General features: G+C 36.5%; 1 protein-coding gene across 1 annotated transcript in view; it reads left to right on the top strand.

The window, feature by feature from the left end:
* The window catches only part of LOC145677321 (dynein light chain roadblock-type 2-like), a 32586-nt gene extending 13795 nt beyond the window's left edge, over positions 1–18791 (top strand). Inside the window, exons 3-4 of the mRNA XM_081747853.1 lie at positions 12790–12957; positions 18317–18791. Coding sequence (XP_081603979.1) covers positions 12790–12957; positions 18317–18360 — 212 coding nt within the window. The 3' untranslated portion in view covers positions 18361–18791. The remainder of the gene's footprint in view (positions 1–12789; positions 12958–18316) is intronic.
* The last annotated feature ends 5712 nt before the right edge of the window (positions 18792–24503 follow it).

Raw genomic sequence — 24503 nt, 5'->3', positions numbered from 1 at the left:
AAACCGATATTACACATAACACAAAGATATGGGATCTCAATGTATGCAGAGTAACGCCGGGTTCGTAAATTCTTCACTTATGCGCACACCAATAGCTTCGACCTGCCTGAAATCAGATTAAATTCATTAGTTCCACAGACGCCTTGTACAGGCAACAGCAAAAGTAACTCCTCTCACTGCTGTAACTCTATTAGTCGGCGTAGTACTTTCGCTAGTACTACAACGTCTGGACAAATGCAACCTACCTTAGACGTAATTTTTCAACCAGTTGATAAGCTTATAGAGCACTGAAACAGGCTTTTGCTGTGCAATTGATGCACCAAAAACAATAACTAAACACATTTGTTAAACAGAATTCATACATTTATACATTATAGTAATTTGAAATATCATTATACCAATACTACAGCATACCTTACACATAAATGGATGTATCTTGTTAATTTACGATTAGTGTTTATATTGTGAATATTTAATTGTTTATATTGATCTATTGTATAGAAGCAAGGTGACAATAGGCAGTCTTTTAACTTTTTTTTTGAATGCAATATTAGACTTGATTTCCTTCAATTTGTTTGGTAACTTATTGTATAGCATAATGCCAGCATACTTTACTCCCTTTTCGTACATTGCTGTTCTATGGTTTGGTGGATGAAAATCAGTCTTTTTTCTTGTGGTGTAACGATACACGTCACCATTTGTTGTATACTCATTTATATTGGATCTTACAAATTCTATTAAGCAATATATATATATATATATATATATACAAACATGGTAAATGTAGTATATATATTTCTCTTTTTTTTATAAATCGTTTAGGTGTAGGACCCGATATAAATGGTGTATATGTGTAGGACTCCGATATAAATATAAATGGTGTAGGACCCCGAGAGTCCTGTAGGAAATATGTTAAAGAATTTACTATATTTCTTTCTTTATTTTCTTTCTTTGTGCCCCCCTCTAGCGCCGCCACTGTTTCGCCATCACTTATGCATAATTGGATTCTTCGAGTGGGGTTTCCTTTGATATCTTTTGACCCGACATTCGTATTTCTCTCCGTTCTTGCGATATTGCAAATTGCCGCCTCGGAAGGTGACATTTCAGACGCCTCTAGCGTCCAAACGAAGCTGCATTCACCCAATGTTCATATGACTTTTTTTGCTTGTTTTTACCTGTAGATTCATCTCCCGAATTTTCCGTCATTGATGCACGACCACCCTGTATAAAATTATCTTGTTTACCGTAAGTAATAAACACTTATTGAAAACAGTAACGTCCATAAATACAATACTCGATTCGTTAATAATTTGCATGTTATCTCCCAAAATTTCTCGTTTTTTTTTTTTTTCAAAAAAGCGTATATATTAACTGTACAAAAATTTTCAATAAGTTACCTGACTTTCTAAAGCAAAATAGGTAAATCATTCTATGTTTAAATCTGCTCTTCACAAGTTCTTAGTAGATAAGTGTTACCGGTACTACTCGGTAAATGAATTTTTTGAAGACAATCTATTGAAGACAATGTATAAATGTATTTTGTTAATTTTGTTATGAATGTGTAAGCTTATAAAAGTCATGGTTATGTATGTATTTCTTTTCTTTTCTAAGTTTTATAGCATATAATTATTTTGTAATTTTGACAACTCGAAAATACTCTCATTTGTATGCAAAACAGGCAAATAAATAAATAAAAATATTATTTGTATTTATTTAATAATTTTATTTATGATAACGGTGTAGGAATGTAGTTATTACATGTACTACGTATTTTTATTTGGGTTGTTAATTTGACGATTTCCTCAATTTTGTTCTTTTTTGGTGGCATTTTGTACAGAATTTCATATTTAAGTTATGGCAGTTACTATATTGACTTCTATAAGCACAAGAAGAAAAAGAAAGAGGAAGAAGAAGAAGAAGGAGAAGTGTAAGAAAAAGGCCTGACGATTCTCTAATTGCTGGGAGATTTTTTTTTTACGACAGATAACTGATATCTAAGGACTTCGTCTAGTCTGATAGGTTATTGTTGTTTGGTCGAAACAGTCTGTTGAAAGATGAGTGGTCTCACAAACGGTGAAATTTTGCAGAAACATATTATAGAGGAACAGGAATAACACTGTGCGCGGATATGGGAGTGACAAGTTTGAAACCCTTGTACATAAAAGATCTAGAGTTCACCTATTGTATAAGTTTTGCGGTGTATATCAAAGTACGCAAAAATAGCAACTTGTCATGAAAAATTTATAATAAAGTTATATTTCTTGAAAGTATAAGCGTATATTGATTTCATTCCTATAATCTCTCAATTTCTGTAAGTCACCAATGAGCCCTTACCTTTGGCGCCCTTTTTGACCAACTTCCTGAGGCTTTAGGGCCAAAATAACAGTACCTCTAGATAAGGTTGACATTCTATTACACTTATTGGTCAACGTCTACCTTGTGGTGCCCTTTGCAATTCAACTGTGAATAAACCTTTCTTCAGAGGAATGAAAGAACATGTGCAAAATAAAGCGTCCATTAAGTCTAATGGTTAGCACAAGTATGCAAGCCCCGTTCAGGGCAAACGTATGTCGCTGAAACAGTAGATGCCTAAGTGAAGTTGAAGAAGTAATCAAGTTAATAAAATTACAGTAAAGCTCCGATTATCCGTGAAACCAGATGGCCCACAGCCAATCAGGAGCCGCCACCTCAGTTCCAGGAAGATAAAAGGAGTTTGATCTGGTTATGGTTAGGTAGAGGAGAGAGTGCTGCGATTGATTTCAGTCTCTCGGTCCCCCGTTATTGTGATGTTGAGCCCTCACTCTCTCTGCTGATAACCTATCTTTTCTATCGCCTGCTTCCGCAACTCTTACAATTACATCTCCGGTATGCACATACCGTGGTCAGCATATTCGATCCGATTGTCCGGTGCACTATTGCGTACCACACGACACTTCCAGAGTGCTGCCTCCGACTGAGCCGTCATTGTGTCAATCACTTGTTCTAGACTTTACGTTTTCGCCAGTATCTAAATTTGGAACTTTGCCTTAGTCTACGCCCACATCGTCTCCGTTTTCAGTGCGTGTTATTGAGTCCCTTCTGGAACCTTCATGGACTTCTGTGAGTTTGTCTCCTTGCGAAAGTGTTAGTGATGTACAATCCAAGGATTTCCAGTGTTAACGTTGCTTTAACGCAAAAATCAGTGATGTTACTTAAAAACCCTAGTGGTCCTAAGCGTCTTGTTCAGCAATCCTTACTCATTTTCTCCAATTCTCCTCGACAATGCAAGATGGAACTCGAGATGACGAGCAGCTTGATGAATGTCGCCCTCAGACTTTACACCCTGCCGTTGCTATGGTACACACCGTGGAAGCCATCGCAGCCCAGCTGCACACTCGACTGCAACTGCTTCAAGACCGTCAAGCGTCTTTTCAAAGCTCGTTCGACGTTGAGCCCACTGTTCAATATCTTAGCTTCATGATGAATGCTCTCACTTTGGGGAAACGTGATGCAGCTAAAAATCCGTCACATTGCTATTTCGTAACCATTTCTCATTCAGATGTCTCCTCTCGACAAACAATTTCTTATTGAGAGAATTCGATTGCTGTGCATCGTCCTACAGTTTGATTGGAGAACTGCGGACGCCAACGTACACTACACCTCTGTTCCAGGACTTACCATCCAGCATCCGCCGCCGCCGTTTCAGACGTCGACCTCGACGGCCAAGAAGAATAAGAATCCAAGCAAGAGTAATTATATCAGATATTTTTGGGCGACACTCAAAGGTGAAAACGCTCCGGCCAACACTTTGAATGATTTACCAGATCAGCCATGGGAAATTCATGATCCTCTAGCGGACCTCATAGTTGATTTGGACTTACACCCCGAGGACATTCTTTGGCCCTCGGAAGATCCTAGAGTGCTCTTCCTCTACCTAGCTCAGGAACGCAGCTTAGATGTTCTTCGTGATTTGAGAATCCAAGAACCTTGGCCTTCCTCCCAGACGATTGGCCCTTTTGGAGGGGGTTAATTAACATGCTTAGTGGCATGTCTCTGAATCATGATGAAAATGAACCACCACAAAGTAATAGTGAGTGTTCAAAATGAGGAATCGATGAGGAGGAGGATGAACCTCAATCCTTAGAAAGTATTCCTAACACATTCTGTGCTCCCCATATTATGTCCACTCATGTTCAATTTGTCCTGCATAAGTCCGTGGCACACCTGTTATGTATCCGAAGTGACATGTACTCCGCCTACTAGTGCTCCTCATGCTTTTCGTTCAACTAAGCCGTTGTATCTTCCAGCGCTGGAAGCCATGTTTGATGCTGGCAACATTGAGGAATCGACATTTGTGCAAAATTCTTTTCCCGCGTTCTGCATCCCAAAAGGTGACTCCTTTCGTGTGATTTATGATTGCAGTCAATGGACCAATCTCTATGTTTCTCACGTCACGTTGCCCAAAGTCACTGATCTGGCTTGCTGGTCAGGCCCGACGATTGGCTTATCAAATTGGATATTTCTCAAGGGTTTATTATGTGAGTTTATCTTTACATACTAGGCAATATTTTGGCATTAAGTGTATGGGACGAATGTTCCGTTTTGTTCGCCTGTCGATGGGATGGGCCCTTAGTCCATTCATCACGTAGCGCTTTGTAATTATAGAGTTAAATGCTCATATAAGTCACTTGATACTTTTCCTTGTATAGTATGACGATATGTTCACAAGCTTAACTTCGTCAGGCTTTAGATATTTTTCTCATACTACTTGGGCATTGAATGTAGGAAAATCATGTCTACTACCTAGTAAGGCCCTTACTTTTCTTGGCATCAATATTGATCTCACTGCTAATCAGCTAACTCTTGATTAATGCTACTTGAATCACGCCCTTGGCATCTTTTATTTAAATCTCGGCATGTTCTCCAGATTTTGGCAGGTTACGTACTCTGGGCTACTTCTGTTACTTCCATGTCATCCATTAGCGTATGCTGTGCTCAACCAACAATTGTTTCCGTATGTGTTTTCTGTAATGTATAATATTCGTTCCGTGCCAGCTCCCAGTTGGCACACGCAATCTCATCTTGTACAATGCTACTCCTACGCTACACCCACTTTTATGGCTGTTGTGGACGCGAAGGATAACATTCTTTTTCAGTGCACAGGCATAAGACCCTTTCCCATTTTTGTGATGGAATATTTAGCTGCTGCCATTGGTAGTCTATTGTTTCATCCTACGCCATTGCACATCTTGGTTGGTAGCCAAGCAGTTGTACATTATCTCAACAAGAGAGATGGAAAGTGTATTACTAATTCCAGTTGCTCACATTTTGTATAATGCTTGTGTCTAGAAGGCTTCATATGTACATACGTTAGAAAATAAAACAGATGAGGTCTCATGAGCGCTAAGCTCGATCCTCAAACTACCCATAGCCAATTAGGAGCCGCCACCTGGTTTCCAGGAAGGTAAATCCAGGAAACCAGGTTGCGAGAACTCAGTTCGAGCTGGTTATGAGTTATGACTAGGTTGAGGAGAGAGAGCTGCGCACATGTGGACTTGATATGGTAATAACGGTTCACGAAAATGAAAGGAACAATGGTCTTGTACGTACTCAGGAATATCAAACCAGTATAATATTCTGAAGAGATAAGTCACGTTATCTGCCTATATGAAATCTCTCTCGGCTATATACATACACTTATCAATTAAATGGAAAGACGCCAGTTATCTGGGTTGGCAAGTCAGGGGCCAACCACAGCGCCAGACTGTTGATATGTTAGGGCAAATTCCGTACTACGTAACGATCAGTAGAACAGTAGTATGCAGTGAACTTAACAGATAGTAAGAGTGTAAAATGAATGACCTCTTCAATTTCTAAAGAGCGCAAACTATTTGCGCTCGGTTACGTGGCACAAGCGTGACGAAAGCAGGAAGTGTGTTAAGTGCATCGCGATGGACAGTGTCCAAGGTTTCAACGCGTACAAAATTCATGGCAAAACCATCAGTGAAGAGGAATAGCGGCCGAAAGAAAACTCTCAGTGACAGGTCCCGCCCATATTAACGCCGATTATCACTTGGCCGTTGTGCGACTGTGATGCGAGTGACGGAGGAACTCAAGCAGGAGTCCTTCCACAGCCTGTGTCTAACCTCCTCCCCCCCTCTCATGTCAACTCTATAGCAACGGTCTCCATAGAAACAAAACTAAACATATTAACTGTGTGTTGGATAACGCTGTCACTTCATCGGAGAGAGAGACCTTCCAGATAAAATGTCTCTAGGATAAAGAGGACATGAGGTTGTAGTTAGACTGTAAAAAGAAAAAAACAAAGAAAAGAAAGAAATGAAGGAAAAGAGAAAAAGTACGAGAAAACAGAAAGAAGAAAAGGTATCAAAGTTATCCACATAAAAGAATAACCTTGAAAGAAAACATTCACAATCCAATTCTGTAAAGAAAATTATTTCACTATTTTAACTATTATATGTTTCAACGATTACGCTATCTTCTTCTGTGCTATGCAGCATTTAATATATCTAGATCATATTTAAATGAAATAATAATAATAATTAGATATTGCTTCATAAGTTTCATTGATATTGTTTCCAGTGTATGCCTAAGCTGTATATTGACTCTACTGTCATATATAAAAAGGGAGGTCTGCTAAAATGTTGGTTCAAATCATTCACTATTAGATATTCTATAGAAACAAACAGTAAATCCACACCACTACATCAAACTGAAAATTTACACATAAATAAAATAAAATCATAACTACACTAATATTATTTGCTAGGATGCATTCGTCTGCAGTTTATAGGAAATACATTTTTCCAGCTGAATTTTATTTACAAATTATAATTCAACATATTCATATTAAAGTTTAAAAAAATAACAAAACTTTGCAAAAATAATCAAATTAATACTTTGCAAAATGGAAATATCTCCATCCACTATGGAAGTAAACAGTAATGTGATTTCATCAGTATTTTACGTAAGATTTGTAATTTCAGATATTTTTTAAAACAGTCGATAATTAAAAAATATTTTCTTATGGTTTTATTTGCTACAGCAAGTTTTCATGAAATTTTTAATAACATTGCAGAAAATTGCACCATTCAAAAATATAAAGAAAGTAAAACAAATATTTTGGATTTTAGTTCTCAGGAAAATGTTCTTTAGTATTATTTGTATTTTGATTTTCCAGATTCTTGCAGAATTATTTCAGAATAATATATATATATTTAAAAGAAACTGTTCCATTATGTTGTCAATACATCTTTGAGCAAATTCCGTTCTTATATATATAAGAATAAAATTTTAGTAAACCACAGTTCTGATAAATTAGCAATTCTTTTAGTTAACTGTTTCACTGTAATTTAGATATATTGTAATTTATAACCTAGGTCATGGTAATTTAGCGAAATCATGGTAATTTATAACCTAGGTATCCTCTTGATAAATTATTCCTGTTTACCCATATTATGTGGCAATCGATTTTTAAAAATTTAATTTGATTCAGACATATTTGAACATATGCGCTAATCTGTTACTATTTGCACTTTTGGAAAAATATGAATCAGATGTGATTTCGCACTATTGCAGCTCCAAATAATTAATTAGGGAAACACTGTTTTATAAAGAGTGGACACACTAAATTAATATAAGTTAAACTATGGTTGTTGGAAGTATTTTAGGACATAATGATTGCTACTGATTCTTCACTAATTTACAAAAGATTTGTAGAGTTTGTCACCGGTCCCTCAAGCCCATTTATCGCATTTAAATCAAAATGGGAAAGACAGTGTTAATTTTGAGCTTAATTGACCAAGCCTCGTACATGAGAGAAATATCTCGAAGCCGCTCTCTCACGAGTTTGGTATGCCTACTTAGTATGTGTTGGTGCGTTTAGCTCCAATCCTGTGACCATATATGGTTAAGGAACAGGGAGGCTGTTTGCATGAATCCTGCATTCTTTGTGTCTGCCCTTGAATGCGAACTTTCGGGACTCTTATCTTTCGCCCAAGCTTTGCTGTATGTAGAAGCCTGTTGGACAAACAAGCTTATTCGCGCGCTTGTGTGAATGGGAGCCAGACCTTTGGCGTCCGCGCTGTTCGAAGTTGTTCTACATTTTGTGTGAAGTAAACTCCCCTGCCGGAGTTGAGTATTTTAGGAGACGAGATATTAACTTGAAAAAAAAATAATCGTATATATTTGAATATTAAAGTGGGCCGTTCTGCCTATCAATAATGTCATAATTAGTGAAATACTGTATGTGTGTGGTGCATATTATTTTTTCGTACACCAGAATACTAGCCTACGCTTTTATATGTGCGTCATTTGGACTGTGCGTCATTTGGATCCCCCACGATGAAATTTTGGAGTAGTTATTATGCAGCTATAAGCGTATTAATGCGAACCAGATTAAATCACCATTTGTGGAGCCTCTTGCGGACTCTCTCATCCAATTGGAACTTGACCCCAGGACCATAATTACTACGAACGAGTTGACCGATCGAAGATTATCGTGAGTATGATAATATATTGCAAATCTCTACCAAGATATTGAAATTTATCGTTAATGAACGGCCGTGAATGTTAAAAGCAGGGATTTGTTTATCTGTATGTTTAATGTTATTCTATGTATATTATAATCCATATTGAATGTCATTACATATGCTACGCATTTCAAACCAAGTTTTGTCATTTGTTCGTAAGATTAGTTCTTAACTTGTTGTTTGTGTTTAGTTAAATTTAAGTTATATATATATATATATATATATATATATATATATATATATATATATATATATATATATATATATATATATATATATATATGTGTGTGTGTGTGTGTGTGTGTGTGTTTATTCTACCGTACTCATATCCTTGTTCGCCGCTTCTCAGACTCCGGTTGCGATAAGGATGTGAGTATTGAATGGCTTGTGTTTCGTCGTGACGCAGCTGGGAAAACGAGAAAGAAAGAAAGGCAAATTATAGAGAGAGAGAGAGAGAAAAGAAAAGTGAGTATCGTATTCATATTTACAGAGAATTCTAACCACGACGAATACCACGGTCTTAAGTTCGCAGGGGTACTCTCGCCCGCACAGAGAAATCGTACACAAAATTATTGAAATTACATTGAAATATTAAATATAAAAGTTAACATTTTATTTTTTCCATCAGTTTGTTCCGTATAATGGTTAAGAACTTGGAACAAAGCTGCAGTTCCAGAAAATGATGTGAAGACACTCATCGTAGACTAAGGCAGGTAGCACAGAAAATTGAAATTGATGTGCAAAAATAAGCAATTAACAAAATATTTTTCTTATTTAATATCCAAGAGTCTTAATCATCGGTATTAAGTTATGAAACAGAATTTCTGATAATTACATTCAATTATAGATGTTGCCGTACAGTTTCGATCTAGCAAAAGAATATACCAAATTAGTTACAAATATATTAAAGTAAATATTTAAACTCGTAATAATGGAAAGTGTATACATACGGCCAGTAGTATTCTCGCGAAAACAACAATCACTAAAACCAAAATAATACATTAAAAGATCATCAAATCTCCAATCAAAAATGTAAATTAATAAACAAGTTCTTTTTAACCCATCAAGGTATTTTACAAAATGGAAAAAAAAACTGTAAATTGCGTACTCATGTGACTAATATTCCTGTTTATTGGTGGTTAGCTAGGCCTAGGTAATGTTAATGATACTATTTTGCAACAATTGGCAGAGATGCAGTCTATAGAACCATTGAGAATATCGGATCAGGTATATCTAGTGGAGAATAATTCCTCAGCAAGATGAAGAACAACTCTAAGATCACGAAACCATTACGGACCTAAAATCCCTAGAACATCTCTTTAAATAAGAATATTTATAAGAAATAAAATAAAATAAAATAAAATGCAAACTGTTGCATATCAATGAATCGAATATATATATATATATATATATATATATATATATATATATATATATATATATATATATATATATATATATATATATATATATATATATATATATAGTGTGTATGTACACTCGAAATGGCACAAAAAAATTTAGTTAGAGAGAGAAAAAAAGAAGAAAACAAAACAGCGACTATCGAACACCTCCAAGCCGATAATAAAAAATTCATTTAGCTTAAAATTTAACCTTTCCCCATTCCTAATGAGCTAGCTTATTAAATTTTGAATACTCGGTATTTTGGAGTCCTCGTTGATCAGAGATACAAGGAAAAGAGAACAGACGAAAAGGAAGAGACCGAACCAACTAGTCATCGTAGATAACAAAAAAAAAAAGTTCAACCATTTGTTGACTTAAGCCGAAATGATCATACATAGACCAAAAGCGTACGGTCCTCGCAATACAGACCTTTTATATTATCCTGAAACCCGCTGGAAGTCTGTGACCAAGCAGAGATACGAAGGAGGCCCACTGCTAAAGAGTTTCCCTTCCTACCTGCGCCATACTTATTCCGTATCAGTCAGACATTCTTCAGGACTAGGATCTACATTCCAAAGCTTATTTACCTTTGAATTTAGAAATTTCTAAGTAACAAACAAACTTCACTACCATCAGAGTCAGTTGAAAACGAAAGAAGACAATAGAAGGGAAAAAGTTTCAGAAACTCCAGTTCAAGAAAATTGATTAAAAAATGTAAACTATGAGCAAAAAGGGGACTAAATAAGCAAAAAGGGGTATTTTTAAATCACGAATCCATCGGTGGTGGGAAACAAAGTTAAACTTCCTTATAGTGAGTTTACATACATATCTCTCTATCACGACAAACGCCATAAGGCATTTAAAGAGATGAAAACTTCCCCTCACGAAAACAAAGTAAAAAGAAAGTACTTAACATAGAAAACAATAAAATTAAAAAAACTGAAAATTACAAAGAATTGAAAGAGGAAAAAATCCATAGGATGTGTTAATCCATAGGATTACTTATTCCTTGCTAAATCTTTCCACGTTATGAGAAATATCATAAATATATAGTGTAACATCCTTTTCTTTTAATTCGTACATGGAGGTGTTTGCTAAGATTCTCGAGATACCCTTATGCATCGATATCATTAAACTATACGCCTTCATATACACACCAAACTACAACCAATTTCCACTCAAACCAATTATATGAATTAACTTTCCCGAAATTATAGTTCTCGATGAAAGGTCTGAGAGACACCGATCACATTCACACACACACACACACACACACACACACACACACACACACATACTCACTCATTTCCATCTAGTGGCCTTTTATATATATTCTACATTGGGCTTATATATATTTATACGTTGGGTTCCTATTATACTTATAATAATCATAATCACGAAGCCATATATATATTCTCAAGTACTCGTCAGTACTACGAACAGCAACCAATTCACGAAGTAGACCCATCGATTCAATTGTCCCACACAATAATAATATCAATACGCCACTAATTATTTGTATTGTATTCTAGGTTGTCATATGTACACAATACCACCGGGGTATTGTATGCATATGATACGTTATGAAAGAAAATACTTCACGAAAACTCCCATTCCATCTATCAAAACTAATCCTTCTCTATGTTTGACTAATCTCAAATAATCTCATTTAAATTATCACTCTTACTGCTTTACTAAATATACCATTCCTAACTATATTTAATGTACTATGCATCTTCACTATCGCCAATATCTATGTAAACACCCTGTCTATCTCGGATTACGAAGCTCCATAACCTTTTCTTGATCAGTTGTTCACATCTCGCACAATACGATCACTGAATTATTTACTTAAATATCAGGGTTACCTTTCAATAAGCGAAGCATTACTGTTAGATTGTTTATGTATCAACACTCATATTTCGACCAGAGTTGAATCGTATGAATTTACAGGGTCGGGTTACATGGGAGGAGCCACTGATAAGGTATCACAACAATCTAGCGCGATGTTAATAGTGTCACGAACATGCAATATATATTGCTGATGACTGGAGATTTGTGATACGGTAGCAGGAACCATCGATCGCCTTATTTCAAACCACGGGCCATGCTTGTGTGTGGCAGACGTCTGAAGATGTCTCTACCCAACCGTGAAACATGGGGTGGCTCTATAATTTTGTGGGCTACAACATTCTGGTTTTCACTGGGTCTTGTGTTGACGCTTACTGCCCGATTATGTCGCTATTTTAGGGAGCATGTGAATCTTGTGGTTCAGATGTTTCCGGGCCATATTTCAGGAGATAATGCGCACATTTACAGCTGGAAATCTTTTGTTGTGATTCAAGGAAGATCGGGATGAATCTGGACACCTCTCCTGGCTCACACAATCCCTGTCCCTAAACATAATTGAACATCTGTAGTCCGTGTTAGAGATTTTCGCCTCCATCCTCTCTGATGGAACAAAGTATTGCGCGAGACGCGGAATGGTGTAATAATCCCTTACCATTTACGACCATTGTGGTTCAATTCCACTTCACATCAGAGCCGTTCTCAGTGTGAAATATGGTCCAATCGCATATTAACTTGGTTAAGTTGCACTCTTTTTGGGTGTTTTAATTAAATTGACGAGTATGTGTACATGTATGGAACACATAAAATAACCTTTTGTTTGTTAAAGTTCTATTGTAGTTAAGAAACTTTAAAAGTTTATAAGAAATTTGATTTTTATTAGAAAATGCATTTGTGTATATGATAATGTGGCTTGGCATCAGCTAATATTGTGGATTTAAGAAAAGGATAAGATTTCTTTAAAGTTAATCATTATTTTCAAAAGACGTTTATTTTTGTCCGTTAGGAACTCCAATTGAGACAACTCTAGACAACACATTGACAATGCAGTACTCGACGGTGCTCGGTGGGTTTACAGAGAGAGCAAAGAGCGCCGTTCGTGACATAGATCCAAGGGATGAGCTACGATTCATTCGCCTTACGTCAAAATATACTGATTTCATGATTGCCTCAGGTATTTATTCCACTGTTTTATTATAGCTTTAGTTTATGGAAGTATTCTGTACAACTGAGACAGACTGTTAGGTTGGAAAGAAAATTCTCGATGGATTGATTGGTGTGCAGGGATGCGCTATTGGATATTTTAGGCTGCTGAAGACCCTGTCAGTTCTTGCACTTTAACAAACCTTTTAGTACCAAAACAATGAAACGTGAATATACAGTTTATTATAAGGTTTGAACCATATACGATGAAAGATCAAACCCGAGTAGGAGCGTTTCTTGCAAATAGGAAATGAGGAACATCTTATAGTTAATTTTTACACTTTATTTACTATGTATTTTTTAAGTAAACTTTACAACATTACAAGTGCGATGTACGAGAGTAAGTCAATAAGTATCTGCAATCATTTTTGTTATTTATTACCAGAAGAGTACAATACTCTTATTCACATCATTTTTCAACATAGTCGCCCTGCTTTTCAATGCACCTGGTCCACCGTTGCACAACTTTTTCGATATCTTCTGCAAAAAGTGTTTTTGGTCCCGCAGATTTCTTCGCCTGTTGATCGGAGCTGAATCGACGACCTCTAAAAGCATCTTCAAGTGGACAAACAGATAGTAATCCGATGGGGCGAGATCGGGACTAAATGCAGGATGCTTCAACACCTCGAAACACAGCGCGTGAAGAATTTAAGCGGTGTGGACGCGCACTGTTACGCAACACAAGAACGCCTTCTGATAATCGACCTCTGCGTTTATTATGAATTGCAAGCTTCAACCTGATTACCAGCATATCAGTACCTTTTACTGTTTATTGTTGACCCCTTTTCCAAGTAATGTTCCAGGGTTGGCCCTTCTGAGTCCCAAACCACTATGGGCATAATTTTTCCTGCAGAAGATTGACTCTTTAATTTCTGTTGACTTTGCTTTTCGGTAGAAAGTGATCAATCCACATTTCATCTTCATTGATGATTTGTCTGAGAAACTCTTCACCTTTGTTAGCATGACGATACAGTAGGTTCTGACAGATTCTCACACGATTTTGCTCGTGCTCTTCACCGAGTTTTTTCGGAATCCATCTCGCACAACGTTGTGAAAGTTGAGCCTATTATGCATGTTGTCATATGCAGAACCATGAGTAATCTACATATGGGTTGCCACTTGATCAACAGTCATTCGTCTGATACTCAGAATCAAGGCACGGACTCGTTCCATTATGTCATCAGTTGTTGTTGTAGCTGGACGCCCTGTTGTTTACTCATTATTCACGCTTGTTCGACCACTTTTGAACTGTTCAATCCACTGGCAAAGACTTCGCTGTGGCAACACATTGTCCTCGTACTATGCTGAAAGTATTCTATGAATTTCCGCTCCTAGTACATCTTCAGGCCACGAGAAATGGATGACAGAAAGCTGTTCTTCTTTGGTGCACACAGAGAGTAGCGCGTCCGACTTTATTTCGCAACAACGCAAACCGGACGGATGCGATAGCGCTGCAACTAGGGGCGTAAATAAGGGCCCTGCATACCCCGCATCATGGGGGCCCCAAATCGTGAAGTGGGACGCAGAGAAGAAGCCCTACTCCACGCTGTCTGCGGGGTGGCCCCCAAACCTTTAGTTACGCCACTGGCTGCAACCTTGCACAGGTGTAGTCAACGGTGACATCTAGTGTTTGGTGAGCAGACAAGAAATTAAAAATGCTGCAGTTACTTACCCTCGCAGATTACATTGTTTTTCTGCTGTCTTCTTCATTGCGTAATCACTGTGCTAAGTTGATAGACTACGTAGTTTTATATTTAGCCCCTTCTAGTCTCTACCGCTGCCTAAGGAATCTGACAGATCTCCTTGCAAAGTTTGTTTTGTTCCAGCTATAATTAATAATTTTACAAAACCTGATTATTCTTGTTGATTCATGAATTTTGAGAACTAAATAATATGAGGTTAATAAATATTGAAAGTTTCATATCCTTCGAGCTCTTTAAGAAGTTGATGTTGAGATCTTCAGATATGATGACACATTTCTTATTGTAAAATATCCAGGTTGTTTAAAAGTATAGAAATATCAGTATGGTGTTCTATAAATGCATATTTAGGACTACCACTTATTTGGCGAGGACCAATTCCCTGACTTTTCCAGGCTTTCCAGGTCATGATTTACAAATTAAAGCTCCATATATAATGTAAAAAAGCAATTATCACTTTCCCGTCCAGCAGGTTCCTCATCTATTATGAATTTATACATGTATATGGAGTGTGTTTGATTTGATTTCATTTTAGTTTAACGTCCCTCTCAGGAGCGAGGCTATATGTGACGTTAACCTACAGCGTAAAGTGGGATCCGAACCAAATGAGCTTCCGCGAGGAATCGAATCTGGGTCTCTCATATAGTATGTATGTGCGAAACAAACTAATTATTTTATAAAATATCCCCTACCAAATAACCGGATAAGAAAAAAAAATTCTAAGAAATAAAAATCCGAACTTAAAATTCCCTGATTTTTCCAAGATTTTTCAGCTTTAGGATATTCCTCGACTTTTCAATAACTTTTTATTGGTAATCTGAAGTCCTTAATTTTTCCACGTTTTCTGGGTCGGTGGAGAGCCTGAAATTACTCGTACAACGATTTTTATATCAATAAGCTCAACCATGGATGGATACTTCGAAATCGACTTCAACACAAAGAAGTCAACAATTTGTTTTGTATTTTATACAATTTGTTTTCCAAATACACACATATAATAATAGACTTACAATGGGTAATTTGTTAGCTGCATAAAATTAGGAAAATTAATGTGTATAACTTCGGATATTTTAAGCCAGTGTTCCGAAAAACATAAAACATTCTATAATTTAAGATATGCAAATAGTAATGTTAATAAAATAAGACAATATAAAATTAACATTTCAAAGAATACATGAATGTTTGAAATCTGACTATACGAGATATGGAGTCCGAATCAAACGCTCTCTCCCAGGAAGAACCTCCATTACGCACACACAAAAAAGACTAGCTATATAGAAACTCATGAAAACTACAGAGAAAAGTAAAAATATAGATAAAATATATGGATATGCGTTAAGATTTCAATTAAAGTTATTTTTAATTCAATTACGTTTAGTTACTTATTGTTAAGGAAATAAGAAAAAACACTTATTTCGTAAATTGCATCTGTAAGACTTTTCCAGTAGTTTCAAACACTTATTTTGTGGCCTTACTCACCAAATTAAGTCATCCACATCAGTGGCGTCTCCTGACGTGGATGTTAGGATGTTGGCAAGAAAGGAAAATATATATTAATCGTCACAATCATAGGCGAAACTAGAGGAGAACAAACTCCGCAGGAACAAAGATGAGGCCACCCACTTTTTTTTTTTCCTGATCGAAAATAATGTGATAAGTTTACCTCAATTTACGCATAACTATTTTAGTGGCATTTGCATTCAAGATACGAGTATTTAATACTGTATACTTTGCCCATTCATCTTGAATATAGTCTGTGCCTCAAGTTCCCGTAACTTTCGGAAGTAAGGGACCATGGCCGTCCCCCAGCAAAATGTCCTAGTTACGCCAACCTGTAAATAGCGATTTTCTTCTAACAACTTAGTCTGCAAATTATAAACATGAATCAAGGAGGATGTTATTACGTAAAGAATACATTTAATTACAATAATTATATAAGTAAATGTTTCAAAATATGAAGCTGAAACTCAAAAACAAGCAATTATTTATTTACAATTACTTGAATTCCAGCTCGACTGTCTTTCTTTGCGTAGAAACCTCTGAATTACTGATTTATTAAATTAGAATTTTGAAGCACTCGAAGACAGTAATAGGTGGCCCGAAACCGTAAGTCTTCAGGATGACGCACTAGCGACAAAATAAATGAAAATTAGGGAAAGAAAATGGCAGAATTAAAATCATTCTATAGCTCAACGTCCAGGCTTTTCTCCCCCATCAACTGGCCCTTCGAACACAACTTTATTGGATCGAGAGAAAAATGATGTTTCTTTTCGCCGTGTTCCTTACATGTATTTTTAGCAAAAAGTAGAATGTAACCTTAACTTATAAATTTAACGATATGTTTAACAATAAAAAAGCCCGTAAACCACATCTTCTCCCCTCTCCCAAAAGTATTCCGAATCAATATTTAAAAAATCTGTAGATCTACAGACTTGGCAACACTTGAGAGAAGCAGAAAACTCAAGACGTTGACTTTCTAAACAACACCTTGGATCACAGAAGGACAAGGTGAGAAACACGAAACGCATGCACAATATAAATCTTGAAAAAGCAGTGAAAATGCAGCCAGAGGGTTGCAAACGACTTACTTACAGAGGTGTCTCCCCAAAACACGACGGAGATCTGTTTTCCCGCACTTCAGCAGTTGATTCTATTTCAATGAAAATAAAAAGAATCTAGTTCTGACGATCCATTTAATTAAATTAAAATACTATTTTCTTCATTTTTCGTTGGGCGTTAAAACACGACTTGCACATCCAGAGGAGACGCTACTGATTCGCATGAGGATCAAATCACTTTAGAAACAAGCCTTCAACTTTTCGTGCAAGAGTTCTAAAATTGAAATGAGATATCTCGATAAACTGGTTGGATAGAAGACAATTTACGGCTATATCTTTATAATGAAGTAAATATTTCTCTTATCCCCTTAACAATTAAATTTAAAATTATTGTCTTTAGATAAATACATTTGATAATAAAGGATATCGTGAGAGATGTCCCAGATAAAACCGGTATGCCTCACGTAGCGGTTTATCATCTCTAGTTAAATTGTTTGTGGGGTGGTAACACTGTCTCGCGAAAGTTGGCTACACTGGATTTTATCGGAAAGTTTGGTGCAGCAGTATGTTCATGCGTCAGTTGTTGTGAGGACCCACATCAGTCTGTGTTTCCTGAAGACAGACTTGTCAATAGAGGCCTTTGACTCCCAAGGTCCCAGACTTAACATCGTGTGACTTTTATTTATGGGGCATAGTGAAAAGCAAAGTGTATGTTGACAATCGTTACACAATAGACGCTCTTAAACGGAACAATACTATAAAAATTAACATCACGCCTGTAGAATTACAGCGTGTTACTGGTAACGTCATCAAGCGAGGTCAGCGATGCCTGGATACCCATGGCCACTACTTCCAGCGTCTCTTATAAACAGGTAACTGTTTAACGTTACTATTATCTATTCATTGTTAGCCAGTTCATTGTTGTTTTTAAAGTGTTACTTGAATCTCGTACGTTAGGCGTACCGGTTTCATGTGGGACACCCTGTATTTTTAAACATATGTGTCTAAATATTTACAATGTATTTGAATTGATAATGCTATACATGATAATTTTATTTATTTATTTTTTCAGAAAAAGATTTCCGTGTGATCGTTGCTCAGACGCGACGTGGTTAACTACTGGGTTCCACAAGTCAAATATACTTCTTTTTCCTACATAATTTATTTTGGATATGTATACGTTGAGGAATTTTTATCACTATTTTATCCGTGATATTTGTTGAATTTTAAGAGCTATGAATTTCCAAGTGTCAAGCTACATCAGTTTACCACCTAATAAACCTTGTATTCATTCTCAAAACTGGAGAAGTGACAATTTCCGAAAGCCTCAAATCATAGGATTATGTTCATATGCGTTAGAGAGAGGGGAAAAAATATCAATATAAAATGTCCTGTTACTCTTAATGATGTTTCCTATTAATGGTAGCTCATTTGTACAATTACATTCTATGTTTTGTCTTCTATATCATTCAACCATTAAGGATTTTTTTAATGAATGGAAATTATAAGCACTGGTTTTAAAATAAAAGTACTTATGTCTGACTTGCTTCTCAGCTTTCTTTCCAAGTAACGTAGTATAATTACTACTTATTTATTTCTGGTCATTTGACACTGATGAAGTTAAGTAAGATTAGACGAAATAATCTGAATTATTTCTTTCAGTATGTGCTCAAAACAGTGGTCACCTCCAAGCATGAACAAACATTTTTTATCGAGGCAAAAATAGTGTTTAGGAATAATGTATTCAAAAAGTTTCGATTGATCTTTGGTTGGCGAAAAATACATTTGTTGATTTGGAAATCCGAAACACTAATCCCCTTCAAAGCAGTCTCCTTGGTAACCCAACACTTCTCCCAGCGCTCCCGCCATTGTTAGAAACACTTCTGGAACGTAGTTTTGGAATGGTGAACAACCGTGCCGTCACATTCTGCATTATATCTTCTTTTGAACACAAATGGAGCCCCATTTAGAGGCATTTTCTGCTTGAGAAATAACTATGTCACACGGAGCCACATCGGGTGAGTACAGAGCCTAACTACACACAGGAATGTTGTGTTTGGCGATGAAAACCCGAATCAAATTTCGCGAACTCTGCTCATGCCCAAATTCGCGTTCAAAATTGAAAGTGTCGATCCCATTGGATATTGCCAAGCTTTTGGCAAAATTTGATGCAATATCGCCGCTCAAGTTTTTCTGTCATTTTACCAAAAAAAAAAAAAAAAAAGAAAAGAAAGAAAGAAAGAAAGAAAAAAATCGACGACCGCTCGCTACACGTCTTCACTCGTTGGCCGACTGCCAGAGACTGTCACTCTCTGCGGACCGGAAAAAGGTCATGGCAGTGCATGAGTGTCCCTTCTACATCTACATTGAAGGAAATCTCTCGCGCTTCATTGGTTTACGCGGGAAAAAAATAAGGTACTTTTTGAACTTTTCGATACTTTTTGAACACGTCTTGTATGTATTATTATGAGAAAACAAACTTTTGGTTGATTCCTTCAACTGACCCAGCAGTTTCACGATAATTCCTATCAGAAACTAGTGACCACGAGATTGTGCGGCAGACGAATATTGCAAACTTTTTCCCAACTAATTCATAAACCATCAAGATTGGTTCATTCTATGTACATTCTCAGTTTTCATAAATAATGTTGCATGTTCTTATTCAATTACTTTTACTTTTAACCTTGTCTGTAAGTGAATTAAGGCCTTTATAGAGATATGCTTTAAGAAAATTATCACACAAGCATTTTGCACTACACTCCCATATAAACACATCACCCAGCGATACTTTCTCTTTTTCTTTGTAGATATGAATTTCTAGTACGGGACGTTAAACTTAAAATCAACTCAACTCAATTCAAATACTGAGTCCGATACAGGGTGTTTCAAAATGAATATCGGCGTTTTGAGGCTGTGTAGTATTTATTACATTTAACGTACAATTATGAACAATACATCAAATGAAAGAGCAACTCAGATTTTGCTACAAGTGTTCAATGTGAGTACCACTATTCGTCACATGGCACACATCGCGTCGATAGGCGATTCTTCCGACACGTTGATCAGTGTGTTAGGAGTAATTGATGCAACAACTGCTTCAATCCTCTTTCTTAAATTTCCCAATTTCCTTAAAATTCTCCACACACACATAACTAGAATTGCTAGTTCACTACTATCCTTCCGAATTCATTTCTTGGGGCTGAATTTGTTAATGACAAATTTACTTTTTTTTTTTTAACTGTTAACAGCCGGTGGTGTAATATTATTGTCTAAATATTCTAAATGTACATGTGCCAACAGAAGATAAGGATGACGATACAAAATACAGTTTTTACGAAGAAGTAGAACGGATATTTGACCACGGTACCATTGCGGGAATACATGCAAGGGTGTCCATTAGGGCAGTGGTTCTCAAAGTGGGGTACGCGCACTCCTGAAGGTCTGTGGGATGTAGCCAAGGAGTTCGCGACGCCTAAAATTTGAAATGTGTTATAATAAAATGGAACTCACAGATGTTATGCAAGAAGTATTTTTTTTAGTTACTAAAAAGTAAGCAATTAGAAATTATACTTACGTTTGTAAATTTAAATGTTTTCGTACTTTACTAAATTTCTGCTCTATGAGTATAAAGAGTTAACTGAAAAGGCATTGCAACATTTAATGTCTTTCCCTACCAAGATCAATGGTGAAAAACTTATTCCGGATTTCAGTGCAATTGTGGAAAAACAGAAATAATTTCATACCTCGTATTAGTGAACCCACATTTGAGGACACTGTTCATCAAGTGAATTTCCTTTTAATAAAAGTGCATTGATTTTCAGTCTTGAAAGTTACTGTATTTTCAATTGAAATTTCGTTCCTAGGAAACTAACTAACTAACTAACTAACTCTATGGCCTATGGAACCCGCAGGTTCAGTGCCGCGTTCACAAAAGCTCTCCACTGACTTCTATCCTTAGCTAATTGGATCCAGTTTCTACTTTGTATTCCTATCTCTGCGAGATCCATCTTAATATTATCCTCCCATCTGCGCCTAGGTCTTCCTAATGCTCGTTTTCCGATTGGTCTTCCAGTCAAGACTTTGAAAGCGTTTCTACTTTCTTCCATTCTAGCTACATGACCTGCCCACCTAAGCCTCCTAGACTTGACGACCCTAATAATATTGGGTAAAACGTATAAACTATGTAGTTCCTCGTTATGAAGTTTCCGCCATTCCCCATTCTCGTTCCTCTTGGGTCCGAATATTCGTCTCAGGATCTTGTTCTCAAATACTTTCAGTCTATGTTCTTCCCTCAGAGTAAGTGACCATGTTTCGCAACCATACAGAACAACAGGCATGATTATCGTTTTATATATTTTAAGCTTCAAATTCTTCGACAGAATTCGCGACGACAAGAGATTTTGAACCGAATAGTAACACGAATTCCCTGCTTTTAGTCGACATTTAATTTCTTCGTGAATATGATTTTCGTCTGTTAATATTGATCCTAAATATTTGAAAGTATTTACTTTATCAAAAGTATTATTTAATATTTTAACGCCTCCACAATTTGCCGTATTACGGTCCCGACGCACTTCCATGTATTTAGTTTTCTCTGCATTTACTTCTAAACCAGAGATGTGCGTCTACGCGTAAAAAACGATAGTTTACGTTTACGTGTCAACTATGCGTAGACAATGTAAATAACGTAGACTATGTAGAATATGTCAACAACACGTAATTTAATATGGCGTCGTGAACAATAAAGGAGCTTTCTTTTGTCGTTACCTTGCGAAATTGCGTACAAAATAAAATGCCTAGACCAGCGAATAGTAACTTTCGAATACTTAGTTTCGTCTTGATGAAGGAAAACGAAAAATATTATGCATTTTGTAAAATATGCAAGAAAACATTGGCAAATACAGCAGATTCAAGACTGAAAGCCCACAAGTGAGAATTAGTTTTGTAAATTTCATTATAAAAGCAGTGCTCGAAGTGGAAAATCTAAGGAAGTGGTATGTGCAGAGCAGAGTAAACATACAGATTAGATAATTCCCTCTACTTTTTATATATTAGTCGTTTCCCTAATCTTTCGCTGCACCGAAGCAAAACAACTGAATGAGGAAATATGAACAAATGAGCAACGAAATTCTTCCTTACATTTGATACTGGTTGTCTACATAGTCTACACGGGAAAAGGTGTAATGTAGATTACGTATAGATTACAGTAGACAATCGCGTAGACGTAAAATTATAGTTTACGGCACATCACTGTTCTAAACCCATGTCCCTGCGAGCATTTAATAAGATCTCTGCATTTATTTCTACTGTTCTCCTATCATCCCCTATTAAATTTACATCATCAGCATATGCCATCACCTGGTGAATACCGTTCAACTCTAGGCCCTGGTTGCTATCTTTGATTTTCCTTATAGCGTATTCCAGAACGAAGTTAAATAATAATAAGGATGGCGACAACGCATCTCTTTGTTTCAGGCCATTTTGGACGTAGAAGCTCGTGGACAAAAATTTTCCTTCCCGGACTTTACTTTGGGATTCACTTAAGCATATCTTAATTAGTCCAATTAGCTTTCTCGGTATTCCAAGTTATGTAAGAACGTTGTACAATGTTTCTCTCCTAACCGAGTCGTAAGCCTTTCTAAAATCAATAAATTGTTGATGTACCGGGATATTGTATTCCCACTTTTTTCGAGTATTTGACGAATGGTAAATATTTGGTCGATAGTTGATCGATTTCGTCTAAATCCGCACTGATAATCTCCAATAATTTCATCTGCGTATGGGGTCAGTATTGCTAATAGAATATTTGAAAGAATTTTATAGGATGTTGAGAGAAGAGAAATGTCTTGATAATTATTACAGTCAGTTTTGTCGCCTTTCTTGTGAATTGGAACAATGATTGATTCTTTCCACTCCTGTGGCAGTTCTTCCTTGTTCCAGATAAGGAGAATGAGTTTGTATATCTTGTTCCACAATTTTTCGCCTCCAGCTAAAATTAACTCAGCCGGAATTTCATCCACACCCGGAGATTTGTGTTTCTTTAATTTCTTTATAGCGGCTTCTACCTCTATTCGATTGGGTTCTGGAATATACGGTTCTGCGGTGTGTATCTCCTTTCCTCCACGCGCATTCGTTTTTGGCTGCGTGTTCAGCAAATCGTCAAAGAAATCTTTCCATCTGTTTAAGAGGCTATCCGTATCAGTGAGAACTGTTCCGTCAGCTTTCTTTAATATATAAGCACGAGGTTGATAGCCTTTCTTAAATTCGCTTATCCCCTTATACGTGTCCCAAATTTTTTTATTTTTACTTTTATCTTCAAGTTCCTTAATTTTAGCTTTCAAAAAATCGCGTTTCTTTGTTCTAAAAGTTTTGGAAGTTTCCCGCCTGATATCTGCGAAATTTTGTGTAGTTATTTCATTCGGATTTTGTAGCCACCGTAATTTTGCATGTTTTCTCTTCTCTGCTAGTTTAATGCATTCTTGGTCAAACCATGGTTTGTTCCTACGTATTTCCGCGTGTCCCAATTTTTCTATTGCTGAACTTTTAATGCTATCTCTAATTTCAATCCAAGTATCCTCAACACTAGTGCATTCCGAGTCTTCTAAAACCGAGAATCTATTCGAAACTTCAATCTGGTATTCCTTTCTTACCTGGCTCTCTTCTAATTTCTTTAAATTGAATCTCTTCGTTTTCGGACATTGAATATTACCTTTATTGAACGATAATCTCTCCCGTATTATCGCTACTACCAGGTAGTGATCGGTGTCACAATCAGCCCCTCTAAACGACCGGACGTCAATTATGCTAGATTGCCTTCTTCTATCTACTAAAACGTGATCAATTTGATTATGTGTTTTTCCGTCTGGTGATGTCCAAGTGTATTTATGAACGTCGCGATGTGGGAATTTTGTACTCTTCACGATTAGGTTTTTGGATGTTGCAAAGTTCACGAATCTAACACCGTTGTCATTACTTTCCTTATGCAAACTTTCGTTCCTTATAATCGGTTTGAAAATATCCTCTCGTCCTACCTTCGCATTGAAATCCCCTAATAGAATTTTCATATGGTATCGCAGGAGTTGGTCAAATATCCGTTCCACTTCTTCGTAAAAACTATCTTTTATATCGTCACCCTTATCTTCAGTTGGAGGATGTACATTTAAAACAATAATATCACACCACCGTCCCTTGAGAGTAATAAAAGAAAGTCTGTCAGTAACAAATTCAACCCGTTTAATTGCTGGTAATATTTGTTTATG

This window comes from Thermobia domestica, unplaced genomic scaffold (assembly GCF_964235325.1).
Source record: "Thermobia domestica unplaced genomic scaffold, izTheDome1.hap1.1 HAP1_SCAFFOLD_762, whole genome shotgun sequence".
NCBI classification, from domain to species: Eukaryota; Metazoa; Arthropoda; class Insecta; order Zygentoma; family Lepismatidae; genus Thermobia; species Thermobia domestica.
Note: the sequence above shows the minus strand (reverse complement) of the source record. Positions and strands in the feature narration are given on the sequence as shown.